The 16,591-nt window shown below is 34.6% G+C and overlaps 1 protein-coding gene across 2 annotated transcripts in view; it reads right to left on the reverse strand.

Annotated features, from left to right (window-relative positions):
• Positions 1-5,206: 5,206 nt before the first annotated feature.
• The window catches only part of LOC110460645 (probable E3 ubiquitin ligase complex SCF subunit sconB), a 40,385-nt gene continuing 29,000 nt past the window's right edge, over positions 5,207-16,591 (reverse strand). For both annotated transcript variants that reach the window (XM_021513677.1, XM_021513676.1), the window contains 8 exons: positions 15,123-15,221; positions 13,323-13,513; positions 12,445-12,631; positions 11,868-11,981; positions 11,327-11,449; positions 10,825-11,009; positions 9,333-9,434; positions 5,207-8,971 (listed from right to left, as the gene is read on the reverse strand). In XM_021513677.1, the coding sequence (XP_021369352.1) occupies positions 8,431-8,971; positions 9,333-9,434; positions 10,825-11,009; positions 11,327-11,449; positions 11,868-11,981; positions 12,445-12,631; positions 13,323-13,513; positions 15,123-15,221 (1,542 nt within the window). In that variant the 3' untranslated portion in view covers positions 5,207-8,430. The remainder of the gene's footprint in view (positions 8,972-9,332; positions 9,435-10,824; positions 11,010-11,326; positions 11,450-11,867; positions 11,982-12,444; positions 12,632-13,322; positions 13,514-15,122; positions 15,222-16,591) is intronic.

Raw genomic sequence — 16,591 nt, forward strand, 5'->3', positions numbered from 1 at the left:
TGCTCACCACCAAAGTAAAGCCATTTAAAAATGAATTTGCACTCACCAATTAATGTTTCTTGTATATATATATCAGTCCTTTATATAATAACTACAATATTTTTACATCAGTTTATTGCAGGATCAAGGATAACTCTACAATTTTGGTAGCAAGTATAGTATATACATGTAGTATAACAGTACATTGCATATTACCTATTGGTTCTCTGAGTTCTTTGTATTTTACATAATACCTCTAAAGGTCTTCATTTCATGCATAGTAATCAAATTGCCAAGAAAAACATGTTGCTTATGTACGTTATTAGTAATTGTTACAAAGTTGATGAATGTATTTTTTCAGAAGGTATTTTCAATTTATTTTAATAAATCAATTTTGTACCTTAATAAAGGAAAAAAGTGTGATTATTATTTCAGTGGATATTATATACATTATGAAAGTATTAATGTATCGTTGAGGATATATATGTAACAAAACCTTGTACATTTTAGAATATTAATATTCCAGATTATCATTTAGTGGACCTCACATTATTTAATGGTAGCTATTCTTAAGAGTATTTTACAAAATAAGCCGACATGTACAGAAATGATATATCTAGCTGGGCATTACATTCTTTCAATTAATTTATTATGAAGAATTAGAGTTATAAAATATGTACAGTGACCACTGTGGCAATCAACTGTCTGTAATGATCTTCCTGTAGCAATCACCTGTCTGTAACAATCTTCCTGTAGCAATCACCTGTCTGTAACGATCTTCCTGTAGCAATCACCTGTCTGTAATGATCTTCCTGTAGCAATCACATGTCTGTAATGATCTTCCTGTAGCAATCACCTGTCTGTAACGATCTTCCTGTAGCAATCACCTGTCTGTAACGATCTTCCTGTAGTGACAGGATTCCATCGAATGGAGAGCCCACCTTACCATGATGCGAGGAACCGCCAGAGGAGGAACAAACTTTGTGCTTGATAGTTGTTTTAAAGGAGGTACGGAAGGATAGCTCTATGTTCAGTCAAAAACCACTAGACCTCACAGACATTTCATATCTCTGTCCCTCAAGATGGGACAATAACTGTCTGAATCTGCCGACCAAAAACTGTTATCTTTGTTAAAAAAAGAACAGGAAGGAAGAGAAAAGACTCTTGCTTTTAATATGTCCCCAGTAGAAGTATTGTGTACATATAAACTATTTTCAAGACATCTTTATTATTATTTCTCTAAAGAATTTCTATGGTAGGTCAGTCTTTATATAATGAGTACTGCCAAAAGCCTTTTTATGAAGCCAACAATCTGCTTAACAAACAGTGGTAGTAAAACACAATTTTGAACTTCTACTTTCTAATAAGAGTACATTTAATGTTACATTTGTAAATCAAATCTAACTTTTTAAGTAATTGATTGGTATATATATTACAAGCGTTCTGTGTTTTAATCTATTAGATATATATGAGCAATGAGACATACAATGTATGTGGTAGTGATATTTGATGTAAGCCTGGTTTATTGAAATAATGAATTGTTTATGATTGTGATACTTGGTGTTATATTAATGTTGTACTCTTATTTGTACCTGTGCTGTACATTGATGCCAAACTGTGACCTACATGTAGTTACTCCATATTCCTGCTTTAAGATTTTAATGCTGTAGAGCTGGAGAAGTAGATCATCCAGAGGTTACATGTCCAATTATGAAGCTGAAGCGGCCATTACTCTAGAGACAAAATTCAAGGAAGATTTAAATTTATGAATGAGTCTCCTCGTGAATTTATGCGAAAATTAATCTCCGACATATACAGAAATGATTTATCTAGCTGGGCATTACATTCTTTCAATTAATTTATTATGAAGAATTAGAGTTATAAAATATGTACAGTGACCACTGTGGCAATCACCTGTCTGTAATGATCTTCCTGTAGCAATCACCTGTCTGTAATGATCTTCCTGTAGCAATCACCTGTCTGTAACGATCTTCCTGTAGCAATCACCTGTCTGTAACGATCTTCCTGTAGTGACAGGATTCCATCGAATGGAGAGCCCACCTTACCATGATGCGAGGAACCGCCAGAGGAGGAACAAACTTTGTGCTTGATAGTTTTTTTAACGGAGGTACGGAAGGATAGCTCTATGTTCAGTCAAAAACCACTAGACCTCACAGACATTTCATATCTCTGTCCCTCAAGATGGGACAATAACTGTCTGAATCTGCCAACCAAAAACTGTCATCTTTGTTAAAAAAAGAACAGGAAGGAAGAGAAAAGACTCTTGCAATTAATATGTCCCCAGTAGAAGTATTGTGTACATATAAACTATTTTCAAGACATCTTTATTATTATTTCTCTAAAGAATTTCTATGGTAGGTCAGTCTTTATATAATGGGTACTGCCAAAAGCCTTTTTATGAAGCCAACAATCTGCTTAACAAACAGTGGTAGTAAAACACAATTTTGAACTTCTACTTTCTAATAAGAGTACATTTAATGTTACATTTGTAAATCAAATCTAACTTTTTAAGTAATTGATTGGTATATATATTACAAGCGTTCTGTGTTTTAATTTATTAGATATATATGAGCAATGAGACATACATTGTATGTGGTAGTGATATTTGATGTAAGCCTGGTTTATTGAAATAATGAATTGTTTATGATTGTGATACTTGGTGTTATATTAATGTGGTACTCTTATTTGTACCTGTGCTGTACATTGATGCCAAACTGTGACCTACATGTAGTTACTCCATATTCCTGCTTTAAGATTTTAATGCTGTAGAGCTGGAGAAGTAGATCATCCAGAGGTTACATGTCCAATTATGAAGCTGTAGCGGCCATTACTCTAGAGACAAAATTCAAGGAAGATTTAAATTTATGAACGAGTCTCCTCGTGAATTTATGCGAAAATTAATCTCTCACAAAAACCGTGATAACAGTATATCAAAGAAAGCACCACTGATAAGTACAATATACTGTATACGGGGAAACCTTTTCGAGCATGTTTAGTATTAATTGAGGATTTTCTGATAGTTTCCAATGCATTGTAACAGTCACTATTGTTTTCAAACCTTTTTTTTTGTGTGCGTGATTACAAACTTCTAATTTGGAGTATTGTTTTCTTTTTTGAATGTGGTTTTAAGTATCAGTATGATTAAATACAATTTAATAAACATCTACTATACAAGATTTTATGGTGTTAGAGTTTTTTGTATAAACTTTTATACTCCATAATTTAATCAAGACATTAAGTCAAATCAATGTTCAAACTTTGAAGATTATGTACCGAACCAAAAACTAATAATTGAGTTGTGCAGGTCAGTGTTACAGAATTTTGAAAATGTTTAGTTTCAATCGAGGATGTTAGCAGAAGGCAGATACATCACAGTTATTATCAATCACTTACTACACTACATAAAAACAAGTGTCAAATTCATCAATGGTGGAATGGTGGGTTTTAAGCTCACCTGCCCGAAGGGCAGTTGAGCTTATAATGCCATGGCGCGGCCGGCGTCTGTCTGGCGTCCGTCAACTTTCCTTTAAACGTCTTTTTCTGAAGAACCAGAAGGCATAGAGTCATGATATTTGGCTGGTAGCTTCCTGATATGGAGCCCGACAAAGTTTGCGAAAAAAACAGAATTTGACCTACTTTCAAGGTCACAGGGATTAAATATGTAAAAACCTTCAAACAATTTCTTCTAAAATACCGAAAGGTTTAGAGACATGACAATTGGTAGGTAGCTTCCATGGAATAAGCCGAACAAAGTTTGCGAATAAAAATGGCCTTAACCTACTGTCAAGGTCACAGGGGTCAAATGTGTCAAACACTTCAAACAACTTCTTCTGAAGAACTGAAAGGTATAGAATCTTTATATTTGGCAGGTGGCTTCCTGGGATAGAGCCTGACATAGTTTAAAAATGAAAATGACCTTGACTTACTTTCAAGGTCACAGGAGTCAGATATGTCTAATTCTTAAAACGACTTCTGAAGAACTGAAAGTTATAGAATCTAAATATTTGGCTGGTGACTTCCTGGGAAAGAGCGCAACAAAGTTTGAGAATGAAAATGACCGTGACCTACTTTTAAGGTCACATGAGGCAGATATGTCAAACACTTCAAACGACTTCTGCTTAAGAACTGGAAGGTATAGAACCTTAATATTTGGCTTGAAGCTTCCTAGGAAAGAGCCCAACAAAGTTTGAGAATGAAAATGACCTTTACTTACTTTCAAGGTCACAGGAGTCAGATATGTCTAATGCTTAAAACAACTTCTTCTGAAGAACTGGAAGGTATAGAACCTAAATATTTGGCTGGTGACTTCCTTGGAAAGAGCCAAACAAAGTTTGAGAATGAAAATGACCTTGACTTACTTTTAAGGTCACATGAGGCAGATATGTCAAACACTTCAAACGACTTCTTCTTAAGAACTGGAAGGTATAGAACCTTAATATTTGGCTTGAAGCTTCCTAGGAAAGAGCCCAACAAAGTTTGAGAATGAAAATGACCTTGACCTACTTTGAAGGTCACAGGAGTCAGATATGTCTTAACGCTTAGAACTGGAAGGTATAAAATCTTAATATTTGGCTGGTTATTTCCTGGGAAAGAGCCAAACAAAGTTTGCGAATGAAAATGACCTTGACTTACTTTCAAGGTCACATCGTTCAAATATGTCAAACGGTTCAAACTATTTCTGATGAAGAATTAAAAGGCATGAATTTATAACATTTGGCTGGTGACTTCCTGGGATAGAGCTCACCAAAGTTTGCGAATGAAAATGACCTCAACCTGCTTAAGAGGTCGAAGAGGTCACCGAGGTCAACAACATTTTAAAGGATTTGTTCTTAAGAACTAAAAGAAATGGATTCATTAGATTTGGCTAGTAGCTTTTTGGAATAGAGCTAAACAAATTGAGAAGGAAAATGACATTGACCTACTTACAAGGTCACAGGAAAAAATAAGTCAAGCAACTTCTGAAGAAGAATCAAAAAGCATAAAATCTTATAATAATATTTTGCTGGTAGTTTCAACAGATGGAGCCAACAAATTTTGCGAGGGAAATATTTTTAGTGCAATATAATATTTAATGAGAATATTTTGCTATGACTGCTTAAATATTCAGGTGAGCGATACAGGCCCTCTTGGGCCTCTTGTTGTTTACTCATTTCATTAAATGGTTACTAAACCTACTATCTGCCAGAGTGTGACAGTGGTAGATTATATCCATTTAATGGGTGTAAAAAGTACAAAAGCATGCCATATGCATATCATGATAATTTATTGTTTGAGAACCAGAAACATGATGAGACATAACATCCGATATAAACAAATAAATGTGCAATAAATACTAAATATAAATACTATGTGTACAGTGTAACAACTAATGTTATATATATATTCCGTAAAACGTGAAAGACATTGGCAAGATCCTTTCTATATAATGCTGCTCAAAGAGATCTAGGAACATTACAATGAATGCCTAGGTCTGGCAAACTGACTGCTAATACAAAATACCCAATTACCCAAAGATCTCTATCAGTTGTGTCCTATTTCATTTTCCATATGGAATCCCAGGCTTATCTCCATGGCAGTCCTGCTGGCATCAATGGCTTATTTTCAGGTCCTTCCTTTTTTGCATGGAAAAATTGTTTGATGCAGGTTTTTCATGATTTTTTATTCAATTGTTACAAAATCAATATTATGATAGGTGATAAAGAGACCAATACTTCAGTCAATATTACATAGGAAATCAAAGCACAACAACTTTCAGCAATTAATCTATTCAAGAGTATACAAATTATCTAAAATGTATTGTGGATTGCATTTTGACATCTGAAGCTGATAATACATTACCATTTACTTAGAATTAAACATCAGTAAAATCTTGTACGTGTTATTGTATTTTATGTTTGGAAAAGTCGGTATTTGTGACACAAAAACAGCTATGTCATATAATTACATCTTCATTGATGATTGTGATTTATTGAGGTCAAATACATATCCTACTCAACTCGCTTTTAGCTCACCTTGCAACAAGTGTCTCTGAGCTTATGGTATGGTGCAGGGATGGCATGAAATGTTGTGTCAGGTCAAAGGTCAACTTTAATTACTGGCTAGGGTCAAAGGTCAACTTTAATTACTGGCTAGGGTCAAATGTCAACTTTAATTAATCGCTAGGGTCAAAGATCAACATGGGCTATAATGTGCAAAAATGCTTTTGAAATAGTGTTGAGTGACATAAGGCATAATATCAAAGTAGTGGTTACCTTGGATGGACTTGGAGTACCTTGGCATACTCTCACAGTCACCAGGGCCAAATATGTTAATTATACTTCAACAGCTTACTAAAAGATAGGCATTCAAGATCAAACTTCGACATTTTGTTGCTGTGAGTAATATAGCTGTTATGGTGACATAAAAAGAAACAAGCTTGACCAACATGTAACTAAGTGATCATAAAACTTGTTCAGCGGTTATGCTCACCCAGTTTGCAAACAAAGTATGCTTAACTTGCATATAGATAACAGTGTAGGTGAGCACTGCAGGACCTCTGGGCCTTTTGTTTAGTTTGGGTAATATTTGTTGCTTTGTATACCCTAGAAAACATGAAATGGATGCTATTACAAAAGGTCTAAGAGGTGGTAAACTATTGATTTTGTAGTATAGTATTACCAGGTCTGTAACAGCAGTATACAGTATGAAGGCCTGAGTCAGTTATAAACTGCCTACCTGATCATAGCCCTTTTACTACTTCTTCTAACAATCAATTTAGCACTTTCATAATGAAAAAACATGTAGTAATATGTGGCATTAGGTCAAGTGAATCTATTTATTACAGTCAACTTCATATCACCTGATTATCTAACATGCTAACTTAAGGAAACAGGTTACTCTCATGTCAAAACTGCAATTAAGAGTTAACTTTCTTATTTTGTTTTTAAATTTCTATTGGTCTGTATCTGATACAGAATTACAAATACAGTATCCATGGTTGTATCCCGACGTGCCGTTCTAATGGATTGTCCATTAATTCAGACCACATAGCCATTCATAAAAGATATTGTACTGGTTTCTTAGGGTAAATCTTTCGGAAAGGACAATGCATGTCAAATTAGGGTAGCATGTGCTCTTAACTTCAATAGGTAAACTATTGTGTTTTGATAACTGTATCAGTTACCATTTATCTAGCTGATGAACATTTGTTTTTTCTATCATATACTTCATTAATACAAACATTTTGAAAGACAGACTGTAATACTGATGGGATCTCCCTCAATTATAAATCACAAACCTCTTGCCAGATATAGACATTAAACAGAAGAATTAATGATTTAATATATCGTATCTTACAATCATGAAAATAAATATTCACCAAATGTTAGAGAACTTAGAGTATCACAAATATAGTTCAGGGGACACATTTTTACAGGAAGACATATACAGCAAAATTCAACAGAATGAACACAAACTTTTATGAAATATTTCCTTGAAATTTGAAAATACTTTTTAATGAACAGTTACTGTCATAATATGCTTATGTGGAAAACATGGGTTTCTTTCTAAGAAAAAAAATCTTGGATTTTAAAGACAGTCCTCATATATTAAGTCATGTAAATATCACAGATCGCTTTGTATAATACAACATACAGTTTCTCCAATACATGACCAATGCCATCACTCTGCCAACATTATATGTTGTTGTTTAGCATTGAAATACTTCAAAACATGTAACATACATTATTAAATCAGCAAATGGAGTGAGATGATAATGAAATATCAGGCACAACATTTAAAGGAAACTAATCTCCTTTGGGGATAATAAGACTGAGTTATGCATTTTGACATCTCATGATCACCTATCTGCCTAAACATGACTGATAATTTAAGCACAGAAAAGGCTAAGCATGTTTACAATAAACCATTTACAGTATCAGATAAAATCTATAAATGTTCCAAACATTTAGTATTGGAACTAATCCTTCATACAAGGTATTTCATTTGACAGCATGAAGACTGCACCATTCTCCTCATCTAGATGTTCACTGTTGTGTCAGTTGAACGGTCCTGAGAGGAAACTAGACGTATAATCCTGTTTTAAATAGCCTTCTCTATCTGGACAATAAACAGTAAAAATACTTGTCTTATTTATTATGGAACTCTTTAGTTTAGCATTAAGTGACTAGTGATACTTTATACAAAACTGGCTTAAATACATGCACACTCTATGTTCAATGCACCAGAAAATAATAATAAAAAACATTCTCAAAGATAATTGGTTGGTTTTGTCCCTCGTTATGATGAAAATGAAATATCATATTTTCAAGATCGAAGTTGACACCACGTGTATTGTGATGAACTGAATGTCACTGAAAAGAAATCCAGTGTGTACAAAATAAAATGTGAAAATAGAGTTATCTCCCACTAATATGGGTAGAGGGAGCCACATCATCTACTTTCTGTCACTATAACTTCTGGAAGAATTTCTCTGACCCGCAGTATTGTTGTCGGTGCTTCAGTCGTTTCTTTAGATTCTTCAGGATCTCCACTAGTTCTGTGAATATCCTTCCCATCTTTGACCTGAAGTGTCCTGGTCGGCGATTCAGGCGTTTCTTTAGCTCCTTTAGATTTCCCACTAGGTCTTAGAACGTCTTTTCCTCTAGGTGAACTGGATGATTTAACTTCTTTTTCTCTTTGAGAGTTTGCAGGGGTCCCATGAAGAACCTTTATTTTGAGTGGTTTAGATGGAGTTCCAGGAAACTCCTTCCCCTGATTAGAACCTGCAGAAGCTCCGTGAACATCTTTGGAGGGAGATTTTGAGATCAAACTTTCATCATCAACATTCCTTTTCTTTGTGTCTATCTTTTCCTGGTAAGTGAAATCCCATATTCTGATTTTGTCCTTAGCACCTGTCGCTATTCTTAGCTCATCAAAGCGAATGCTCTTTACAGATCCGACATGGCCTTTGAAGGTACGAATACTTGTGTTTCTGTCGTCAAAGAAAAAAATATTCATGTTACTGGTACTCAAAGATTGAAATACAACAGAAATGAATAATTTCCAAAATGAGTCAATATTAATTTTGGGAATTTTCTTGAATATGTGTTCTATTAATATAGATATTGGAAATTGTTCCTATTTATAGATAAATTGTTCCTATTTGTGGACAGATTGCTCCTATATCCTATGTTCCAAATACATATATATATATGTAATGAAAATGATCGAGTTCTTCAAGTGGAAGAAAGAGGTCACAAATTAAACTCTTTCTTCCACCTGAAAAGCCTGCTGGAAGCATAAAATTAACTTGATTCTCCAATTAACAACATATTACCACATAAAGGTCTTACTTCTGTACATCCCAATATTTGACCATCCCGTCTTGACCAGCACTGATTATGGTACCGGTCACTTCCTTTGTGTCCTTCATCTGCAGCTCAAGTGTCTCTATCCTGAAATCAGACCATGAAATTGAGATAATTTGAGAAACTGTCCAAATAATATATGGAATAGTAGACCAAACAGGGTAATATCACTTTATCAGATGATAAGCTATGGAATAGTAGACCAAACAGGGTAATATTCTTTATCAGATGTTAAGCTATGGAATAGTAGACCAAACAGGGGAATGTTCTTTATCAGATGATAACCTATGGAATAGTAGAACAAACAGGGTAAGACTCTTTATCAGATGATAAGCTATGGAATAGAACACCAAACGGGGTAATGTTCTTTATCAGATGATAACCTATGGAATAGTAGAACAAACAGGGTAAGACTCTTTATCAGATGATAAGCTATGGAATAGTAGGCCAAACAGGGTAATATTCTTTATCAGATGATAACCTATGGAATAGTAGACCAAACAGGGTAATATTCTTTATCAGATCATAACCTATGGAATAGTAGACCAAACGGGGTAATGTTCTTTATCAGATGATACCCTATGGAATAGTAGACCAAACAGGGTAATGTTCTTTATTAGATGATAAGCTATGGAATAGTAGACCAAACAGGGTAATCTTCTTTATCAGATGATAAGCTATGGAAGAGTAGACCAAACAGGGTAATATTCTTTATCAGATCATAACCTATGGAATAGTAGACCAGACGGGGTAATGTTCTTTATCAGATGATAACCTATGGAATAGTAGAACAAACAGGGTAAGACTCTTTATCAGATGATAAGCTATGGAATAGAAGACCAAACAGGGTAATATTCTTTATCAGATGATAACCTATGGAATAGTAGACCAAACAGGGTAATGTTCTTTATCAGATCATATGCTATCTGATCTGGCAATCATATAAATATAAGATTGAATATTGCCACTTTTACCAAAACCTGTCCTGCAGCAATGTTGTCGGGAAATGGAGTCCAAGAAATGCATCTTGACATTTCAGTTCATGTACACCAGAACCAGACCTCACCAACACCTTACTAAAGTTTACGCATTGCGAGACCTGACCTAATCGAGACACTTTAAATACTTTAATGACATCCTATTTTACCAGTTAAGGTTGAATTGGCCTGTAACGACAGGTTTCTTTGTGATAAATCCTGACTTTTGTCAAAAATATTACATATTATATACACTGTATATATCTGACCTAATGATCCACGCAGTCCTTTCTGGAGGTTTACAGACATCTATATGATTGCCAATTGAATCAGTGTAATTCTCGTCTGATGTTGATAACATTCAGATTCCACTATATACATGATGAACCAATTTTTATTTTGAATTATTTTTACATCAAGCTAACAGTATTTCAGCCTACCAGGTATGCCTTGTATATGACCTAAAACTCTATATTCCCCTCACTGGTTCGCTCACAAACCTTTTTTCGTGCTCCTCATAGGTCTTAATTAGTTTTGGCCGCTCAAGTCTGTATAGACATATTGTCTCTCCGTAACTGCAGGCCACGTAACCCTTACTGTAGCTGACCGCCATGATGGAGGTACTCTGGCTCACCCAGATCAACTTTTTCTGTACACCTGTTGCTGTGTCCCAGATACGCAGCGTCTGAATGGTGGACAAAAGGGTAATTACATGTCATTTGATAGCTAGAATGGAAATGACTGATGAATTTGGGGCAAAGTTTCTCAATATCTTGAAAACTAATTATCAAATGTTCTTCCAAAACATCCAGTTAATGTAAGGAGCTTATCCTATGGAACTTACAGACCTATAAATTATTTCTTGTTTTGATATATGTCAATTTTTTTAATCTGTAAATTTGTGTTTTATAATGTAATGATGCATTTCAAAGTTATTGTAAGTGAAATCTGTGAAGCCAAACTTTTAGTTTTAATATTATATGTCGGAGTAATAACACTTACCCGGTCAGCCGAGCCTGTTATGGTGAGTGTGCCATCTTCACTCAAGTCGACAGCAAACACCGCCTCAGTGTGGCCATACAGGTTGTGTATTAGGTAACATCGGGATATGTTCCAGATCTTGGCCTGTACACAAAACATTTATTGAGATACAATTAACTATCTAACATGCAAACAGCTAAAATTTTAGCATTAGAAACTGATATTATCCCTCCCATCATCCGTACATTTATTTCACCTTAGTTTGCACTTGACTTAAATGAAGCTACCAAAATGTTACTGACTAATCAATCACATTGAATGCAATCAGGATGCGACATTAAATTCTGATGTTATAACTGTCGTAATTAATGGCTAAAATCAGTTAAATGATTGAATTAAGCTAAACTAAGAGTATACATAAACCTTCAAACAGAAAGTACAATTTAACCACTGATGGCTCATTATCTTCCTTGAATCACCATTTTGGTGACAGCATTATCTCCCTTGAATCACCAGTTTGGTTGTATAATTATGTAACATAATGGCATGTTTGTTAACTTACAGTTTTGTCCTGAGAGGCAGTCACTAGGATATTGTTGTGTCGGACCATTGCCCACACTGGACCGTCATGGGCAAGCATCGTTCGGACAGTACTCCCTGTCCGAAGGTTCCATACCTGTTATCAACAAGTAACATACGATATAACAACAGGTAATATATAAATTAAGAAACACATGTAGGTTAAAAACAAATTAATACAGATATATAAAAAGGACCTTTTACAATAATATCCATTCAAATTATATTATAATCAATCATGGTTTCAAATGGTAAATTACACAAACAGTGTGGTAGCTGATATATTTGTTCAAATGTGATTAGGAAATATAAATGAAAGAAACAAAGGCATTCTTGAGCCAAAAGACAAATAGTAGAGACTCTCCAGAGTAAAGACTTGTAACTTTGACAAAATATATCTGTAGTACATTGATCGCTATTGAAAAATGTCATATTTTTCCTGGTTTTAAAAAAAGCTTATTTTTCTTTTCAAAAAATGAAAACATCTTGTAAAAGATTATATTTAGATTATTTTATAAGGTTTGACAGGTATCTTATAGTTGTTAACAATAGGTCAGTACCTTGATGGTCCCATCATAAGACCCGCTGACCAGTAGGGTCTCTGTGAAGAAGTTAAGGCACCATACTCCCTTTTCGTGGCCCTTAAGGACCTGAAGGGGACGTCCAGTCTTGATGTCCCAGATCCGGATGGTCTTGTCCTGACTACCACTTGCAAATAACCGATGGTTGAAGGTCACCGCCTCCACTCTGAAACAAAATCTTAAAAATTAATGTCATCTCATCCATCCGACAATAACCATGGAGGTCAACCTCAACACGTCCTCAATGATGTCTACGCCATAACAACCTCAACACGTCCTCAATGATGTCTACGCCATAACAAAGTCTGAAGCGTTAGCTGAAGGTCAAAATCTATATCCTACACTAGATCCATTCCAAAAAAGATCCCAAAGATAACAGAAGGACACATAGTAGAGCATTCTGCTGACTAATTGAGGGTGCAATATTCACATTTACTGAAGGAAATACAAATGATGCGTTTATTTCAGGAGCAAGTTGTAAAGGAGTTTGTAGATAAAGGTCAGATTTATGAGTCATGTCTATACTAAAACCTTAAAAGTTAAAGGTCACTGTCTGTATACTGTCAAAACAACATTTCAGATTCAAGGTCACCACAGTACTAATGACAAAATCTCGATATCTATTGACCCTAAAATATACTTCAGTTGATGCAAAATAATATAAATGACTTTTCTGTGGATCAAAAGCTTAAACTTCAAGATCACAAAAATAAAGCTAGGTGATAAAAACTGAAGATAATTTGGTATGCTGTTCTAATGACAACCTTCACTAGACATTTATCACTGCGTTAACATTGTGTGCATGCTACAGTGTACCTGATGAAGCTGAAGTAACTACAGGTCAGTGTGAAGCTTACATGTCAGAATGTCCCTTCAGGTCAAGTGTACGACAGTTGCCACTGTTCCAGTTCATCTTGAGATGCATGTTGTCCCTATAGATGTGTTTCCAGCATGGGTTCGTAGGGATAGGCACCAGGAGTTGGACCTCCTCACACTTCCATCCCCATAGCTTATTAGAGTTAGCCAGGGCATACCATGCCTTACTCACCTGTAAAACAGAAATACAGATAACACTACAACAATGACCGGTCATCAAGGGCCCGCCATATGCCTTACTGTACCCCTGGATATATTTTTAGTAACAGTCGTGACCATTTAAAAAAAAAAAAAAAACTATTACAGATCTACATATCCAAGTGTGTCATCATGTCAAACTTCAAAAATATTATACTTTTGATTTCTGAGATGAAGACTTTGCCCCACTGTCCAATTTTAGTAACAATGACCTTGACCTTGACTTAAGAAATTTGCTCTTATAAACTCCAATTGCACATCAGTGACTACCATATCATTTTGAGGAAGACAAGTGTTTTGGATTCCGACATAATCTCTGGAAACACAAGTGTTGACAGACAGACAGACACCAGGTTACTATGGGGCAACCACATCTCTGATGCAGGGCCCTAATAACGAGGTAGCTAGGCCAAACAATACCTTACTCACATGTAAAACAAATAACATATAGGTAACAAGTTACAAATTACATTACCTTAACCTTTTTATGATCATACATAATTAACTACGCAACCTGAAAGTGATCTTTCCCACTGACTGATATGGATCAATCCAAAACATGAGAATTCATTTAAAATGACCGTGCCCATTCAGATAACTGGGTTGAAAAGGGTTAAGTAACCTGATTTCTATATTCTCTGGATTAATTAACTGACCTAGTGACCAAGACATGTAACATAAAACGTAGTTATGTACACCAGTAGATCTAGTGTAAACACTTACTAAGCACTGACCAAAACAACACTAACGCATCATTTACATCTCTTGGAGTTTCCATTCGTCTGAATGGTTTGCTTCTGATTTTTAGTCAATTGTATTTTTATATGGCAGTCTTTGTCAATGTTTCTGTAATTATCAGGATATTGTCTCCAAGCTCATGTCTCCGTGTACCAAACTGCCTCCATCTTTCTTTATTTTGTGTAAAAATTATGAGCTCACAACAAATTTGTCTACACTGACTGTACCTAGAGGAAATACTGTAAACTTAGAATGGTAAACTACCTTTGTGTATTTATAGAGGAAACAGTGTAAACTTAGAATGGTAAACTTCCTTTGTGTATTTATAGAGGAAACAGTGTAAACTTAGAATGGTAAACTTCCTTTGTGTATTTATAGAGGAAATACTGTAAACTTAGAATGGTAAACTACCTTTGTGTATTTACTGCTGACATCAGAATTAAGTGAACTTTCCAGTATTAAAAGAAATGCCATCAATGGAAATACAACAAATGACAGTCAATAAAAGCATTAATCTAGATAATTACCCCATATATCAAGGTATGTCATGGCCTTACAGGGAAAGAATATTAAGCATTCCAATCCTATCAGCTAACTTCCTCACCCCCTGTACAATGTAACCCTACTTTGTCACCCACTTTTACAGTTCAACCATCACACAGGTGTAAATTTTCAGACTGCAGCACAATATGTCTGGATCAGAATCGCTGAAAATTGCTCAAACACAGCTATGTTGACTTAAGGATTATTTAAATAACCTAGATTATTTATCAATTGGTTAGTATTTAATTGTTACAAATTTCATGAATGAAAACTGCTTGTCACAGAGTAAATGAATAACTCACCAAACTGCACTTGAGTATTTTTTCAGGTGTCATGTAGTCCAATATCTTCAGTGATATATGCTCTGGGAGCATAGTAAGGAAATCCCGATACTGTCGCATCTGGAGGATAAAATGTACGGTCAATATTCATGTCTTTTAAGAGATCACGTTAACTGCTTAATAAACAATCACCTGGATTTCGTTTGAGTATGTGTTCCGCAATGAACAGATTATGGTAGCATTTTGTTCGTGTTCCTCAAAGGGAAGAATTGACAGTAGGATTGAATATGTGTTACTAAATGAAAAGATGATGGTAAGGTTATGTATGTGTTCCCAAATGGAAGGATGATGGTAGCATTTTGCATATGTTTTCCAATAACAAAATAACAGTGGTGCTTTGTATGTGTTCCCCAATGGAGAGATGACAGTAGGGTCTTGTGTCTTACACATTTATGAACTTCTGAAGACAAACAAAAATAGCAAAATTCCAAAAACTGGATGCATGTCTAAAATGTGATTATCTCACTTCATTATCAGACTCAGATTTCTTGGATAGATCAGTTGTATGTTTGGTATTGGCATATCAATGCTTATTCTGTGTATATCTAAAACACTACTTATCTCAAAGATTTGTTCACGTTCTCAAAGTCTTCAACAAATGTTTGTTGAAGGATTTATGGGACTATAACACTCACCTGTTATTTATAATCTACAACCTGTGAATTCAGATATACCCTAATGTTGATGTGTGTTATTACATATTATAAACCACAGCACTGTCAAACAAATAAAGCTCCAGAAAGAAGGATGCAAGATTACCAAAAAAAGGAGATGACATCATCTTGACATTCAATTACAGTCCTACCATTTATTATAAAGTTTAAACGCCTATGAAGCTGACATGCAGTATATTACCAATGAAATATAACAGACATGTTGGAACCTATTCCTATAAACTTTATGTACTAGTTAAAAAAAAAAAATCAATATAAAGTTCTTTTTTTATACGGACATCTTCTTTTAAGAACCAAAAAATATAACATTCAAAATATCTTCATTCCATCTTACAGCAAAGATAATGAAACTGCTCAGTTTTATAACAATTACATATATGACACACACATCTGCTTTATCTAATTCTGTGAACAAAAAGTTTTTATTAAACATTTTTGATCAACAATCTTTAAAAAAAGATATAAAAATAACATAACAATACCTGTCACTACAATATACTTATCCGAATTCAATAAGAATACATATAAATGTATTCCACAGGGCATGTTCATTCTATTTTATGACTATCAAACAAACTTTAGTTCAAAATATTCATTATTCCTCCTTTCATATCAGTGAATATGTAATGAACAACTAATTTTAAAATCATAAATTAGAGGAAAAAGCATGAAAGTAATACACACAAGTGGTTTTTTATACAAGAACTGAAATTTCAATTTAATGCCTATTTAATTCAGCCTATCGTTGGGTGTTCA

The sequence above is a fragment of the Mizuhopecten yessoensis genome, unplaced genomic scaffold (assembly GCF_002113885.1).
Source record: "Mizuhopecten yessoensis strain PY_sf001 unplaced genomic scaffold, ASM211388v2 scaffold10447, whole genome shotgun sequence".
Taxonomy (NCBI): Eukaryota; Metazoa; Mollusca; class Bivalvia; order Pectinida; family Pectinidae; genus Mizuhopecten; species Mizuhopecten yessoensis.